The sequence below is a fragment of the Aristolochia californica genome, unplaced genomic scaffold (assembly GCF_029961685.1).
Source record: "Aristolochia californica isolate CCGP_79_NKW_82.1479 unplaced genomic scaffold, dmAriCali1.0.hap1 SCAF_6, whole genome shotgun sequence".
NCBI classification, from domain to species: Eukaryota; Viridiplantae; Streptophyta; class Magnoliopsida; order Piperales; family Aristolochiaceae; genus Aristolochia; species Aristolochia californica.
This window is the reverse complement of record NW_027182257.1, coordinates 3,240,444-3,245,040: the sequence shown is the minus strand read 5'-3', so window position 1 is coordinate 3,245,040 and position 4,597 is coordinate 3,240,444. Positions and strand designations below refer to the sequence as shown.

General features: G+C 31.8%; 1 protein-coding gene across 1 annotated transcript; it reads right to left on the bottom strand.

Annotated features, from left to right (window-relative positions):
- Positions 1 to 753: 753 nt before the first annotated feature.
- On the bottom strand, positions 754 to 1,197 carry LOC137934339 (17.8 kDa class I heat shock protein-like). The gene has a single exon (XM_068778622.1). It carries the CDS (start codon positions 1,195 to 1,197, stop codon positions 754 to 756), a length of 444 nt encoding a protein of 147 aa, XP_068634723.1.
- Between the last annotated feature and the right edge of the window lie 3,400 nt (positions 1,198 to 4,597).

The window sequence follows — 4,597 nt, the reverse complement described above, 5'->3', positions numbered from 1 at the left end:
TGTGATGGTTTTTTTGATATATCATCTCTAGTAGTTTAGGTCTGTATTCTATTTTGTTTCTTTCATTGATGTCCCTGTACCCATTGTTTTCTTGGTGTTCGTACTTCTATACCGAATATTTCCTATTACAAATTATATATTCACGGAAAAATATTCGAGTCTACTTTCTAATGCAATTTTTTTTTTTGGTCAATGAAAATTTTTATAGAGAAAAATTAATATTTGAAGTATCAAAGGTCAGACTGCAAGAAAGGTTCGATAAGTAGCAGCAATCTTCAACTTCCGAGATATTTTATGTCATAAAATGAAACATTATATAGAGAAATATATGTCAAACGATAGATCTATAAGTCTATTTTTACCTATTAAACCAATTCTCAATCTGAGTTTTCTAAAGGGAGATATCAATATCAAAAGAATCAGAGGTCATGTAGGCCTAAGAAGAAAGTACCCATTCAATACTTGAAACAGTCCAATACTTGAACCTTGTAAGTTCAAAATATTTACATCAGAAGGACTCTTTTGGACCGTAAAGCATTAAGTACATGGTATAATAGGTTATTGAGCAGCATCTATGCTGAAGTACAAGAACTTGGAATGATTGTTTACTGGATGAAGTGGTCTAGCATATCCCTGATCTCAAACCTGACTACGAAGAAACTAATAACTATTTTATTTTCTGTTCTGCAGCAGTATATCATAGATTGATAAGTTGTCCCTGATTAGAACACAGATTTCTCAACGGAACAATATCTATTTTGGGCGCAGTTTGGTCTTCTTGTCTTCTCCCTTGGGCACAGTGACAGTGAGCACTCCATTCTCCACTGATGCCTTCATTCGCTCAACCTTAGCATTATCAGGCAGAGAAAACCTCCTCAAGAACCCTCCACTGCTCCTCTCCATCCGATGCCACTTACCGTTCTTCTCTTCGAACTCTTTGCTCCTCTGCCCGCTTATCTGAAGGATGTTCTCGTGTTTCACCTCCACCTTTATCTCGTCCTTGTTTACTCCTGGAAGGTCGGCCTTAAAGATGTGAGCTTCTGGAGTTTCTCTCCAGTCGACATGAGTGTTTGCGAAGGCGGAAGTCTCAGTGCTCATGGGTGATAAACTCTTGTTGAATGGGAAGCCATGATCGAACAGATCGAAGGGGTCGTAGATGTTTGTTTTGGTGCCGAAAAAACTTGGGATGACAGACATTTTAACTGAACTTTTGATTAGTTTACAAAGAAGAAAAAGGTTGTGTTGGGATTTTCGTGACAATCTGTGCTCCAGGGCGGTGAGAATGAGGCAAGATATTGATATATATATTGTAGTATAGAAGCTTCATGGCATCTCTTACGTGTTCTTGATTCCTTTATATCTTTACTTATTCTTTTGCTATCTGTTCCAATCTGATATTCTCCTTGCTATATTTTATTTCTTTTATCCTGGCTTTTGGAGATTCTGAAGATGGAAAAGACTATCTATGATTCTCAGAAGATATGACTGTTCTAGAGATCAAATTTGCTGGTTCGTCTATTAGCAACAGGGTTGGTTCCCTCAAAAGTTGAAAGAGACCTATTTAAAAAGAAATGAGATATATTCATCATCTTCATCTATTTGTTGGGGATCAGTTCAATACTACTAGCAGATCTAACCCTTGGTCATGTACATCCCTAGGATGTCCAATGGTTGTCACAGTATCGCTCACCATTCACATTGAGCCAGACATGAATGGATGATTTAGTTAGCCTCTTAAGCTAAGTTAATCATAAAGAAATGCAAAAGTTCAAATATGCAAAGAGAGCTGCTGCATGTTATAGTTGTGGATTCAATTAGCTAGTCAACAGAAGATTTTCGTTGAATTAATTAGCAGTGGGTCAATATGGAAGAGATTAGTTCTGAAAATCTATCATATGTATGCAACTTAATATCTTCCTTTTATGTAGCAAAGTGTTGAAGAAAAAATATGGAAGAGTTTTACATAACTCTCATATAAAGAAATTTTCGACAGCCAAAATTAATATGGAGTCTTACAAGAGTCTCACAGGATGAGCTCTCACTAAAGAGTCTAAGTTAAAGGTGTTTTAGTTATGTTAGTATCCTATTTATGTTCAATTATTCAATTGTTCTAGGACTTATCTTTTAGTGTTTAATTTTGGGTGTAACGGTGATAAGGATAGTTTAATTGCAATTGGATTCTATTAGTTTTCTCTATTATAAATAGAAATTCATTGTACTCAAATTACATCAAATCAATGAACTATTTTTCTTTTCTAGAAATTCAACTTAGTATCAGAGTAGGTTATGTAAGTTGACTCGGTCAACCCACAAAGATGATGTGATGGTTTTCTTATTTATCATCTCTAGTAATTTAGGTTTGTAATCTATATTTTTACTTTCATTTATCTCCAAGTACCTATTATTTTCTTGGTGTTCGTACTTCCATACTAAACTTTTCATATTACAAATTATATATTGATGAAAAAATCTTTGAGTCTACTTTCCAACGCAAAAAGAATTTTATCAATCAGAGTTTTACAGAGAGAAATTTACATTTGCAGTTGCAAAGGTCAGACTGCAAGAGAGGTTTGAGCAGCAACAAAATGCTTCAATTTTTAGGCATTTTATACCTTCAAGAATGAGACTCTATGGAGAAATATATGTCAAAAGATAGATCCATAAGTCTGTCTTTTTACTTATTAAACCAATTCTCAATCTGGGTTTTCTAAAGGGAGATATAAATATCAGAAGAGTCAATGGTCATGTTGGCTAAAGAAGAAACAGTATACAGTTCAGACAGACTACAGAGTTCGAAATCTATCAAATTCTTTCTCTCAAAAGAAGTATATTTTATAAATAAAATATATACTTTAATGAAAGGTATTGCATTTTAGTTTCAGAAACAGAAAATTTCATGTCAATCTGATATATATGTAAGGAGATATTCACATTGGAAACTTAACATATTCAAGAACAAATATTTTTATGTTAAATTAGGTATAAAATTAAATCTCTTTGAGTCTGGTTTCTTAAACAATAAATGATTTATTATTTTGATCTATATTGTGGGATAAATTGATATAAGAAATATTGAAGGTCAATTTTGCCAAAATTGTCTTTTTTTCTTCCAATTATCTCTTTTATTATCTCTCCCTGTATTGATGTAAATTGAGTTTCCTTTTCTCCTAGAATCCTATTTTTTAGCCAAATTTATCATCTAATCATAGATTTTTAGTCAGAATTAATCACTCTATGATGTGCTTGTTCATGGTATGCAAAAAATTCCTGCTTCGATGTGATTTTCAAGTTTTGTATTTTAGCTACTTGGTTGTGTATCTTATGCATCATCAACTCTGAAAATTGTGGTCACCCTCAAAATAATTATACTTGATCAAATTTATTAAGTTCTACTCCCCCAATTTTTTTTTAAATAGTTATATTCTAGATTCGTTTGGAAGTATAAGTGTTACATAGTCGCTTCCTTCTGGTTAAAGTTGTTTTCTTCTAGTATTTCTTCAATTTATCTTCTTGTGTTTTTATCACTTCAGAGTAATGCCTAGACCCACTACCTAAGAAGTATATGAGTGTGCCCAACATCGTGCTTGAGTCAAATATTTTATTATTCACCCAAGAGGTAATTTGTGTTTTAACTACCTTTAAAAGTGAGTAGTCTCTTTATTAAGCCCTAAAGTTAGGCCTTTTTTTCACCTTTAAAATTAAGCGGACTATGTTTCAAACTATGACCATTTTGACTAGTGTATGGTGCTTTTTCGTACAACTAGGAGTGATTTTTTTCTCACACATTGTGTTTTGTCCAAATTGGGTTTCTATGTCATTTTTATCCCCAACTTGAGGCTAAGAAGTAGAATAATAAGTGTAAAAAAAAAGGTGTTTTATTTTACATGTAGTGGTAATTTTTATGTGACCAAAATTTTCAAGAAAGGGGGGCAACAAATGATGAAGATTTAATATATATGAAAAACATTTAGCAAATGAAAATCGAGGATCAATTTTTTGTTTCATTGCAAATTAAAGTTATGAACTCCAGCTTGAGGGGGAGTGTTGAAAAGCAGATATGAAAGAATCTTACATAACTCTCATAATAATAAGTCTCATAGAGCTAAAATTAATATGGTAAATTCGTACATGAGTTTCACAAGAGGAGGTCTCACAGAAGAGTCTCGGATAAAAGTATTTTAGTTATGCTAGTTTTCTATTTATGTTGAATTGTTCAGTAGTTCAATTGTTCAATTGTTAAAATTTATCTTTTAGTGTTTAATTTTGAGTGTAACTGGGATTAAATTTTACTTGTTTACTCTATTATAAGTAGAGGTTCATTATACTCAAATCACATCAAGTAAGTGAAGTATTTTTCTTTTTCAGAAATTTAACATAAAGCCGTGTCAATATGCTATCATAATTAATAGATAAGCTATAAATTCTTATATGACTCATATTTTCTAATAAAATTATCTAAATTTTGCCTTAATTTTCAAGTAGGACCTTATGAAATCAAATTTTAGACATCAATTGAACTAATAGAATTACGCTTTATTTTAAAATTTTATTTAATACCTTCTATAGTAAAATAATAATTAATTCTAATTAATTATTT

Coding starts and splice junctions, on each gene's coding strand:
- LOC137934339 (XM_068778622.1), bottom strand. CDS start 1,197: ATGTCTGTCATCCCAAGTTTTTTCGGCACCAAAACAAACATCTACGAC.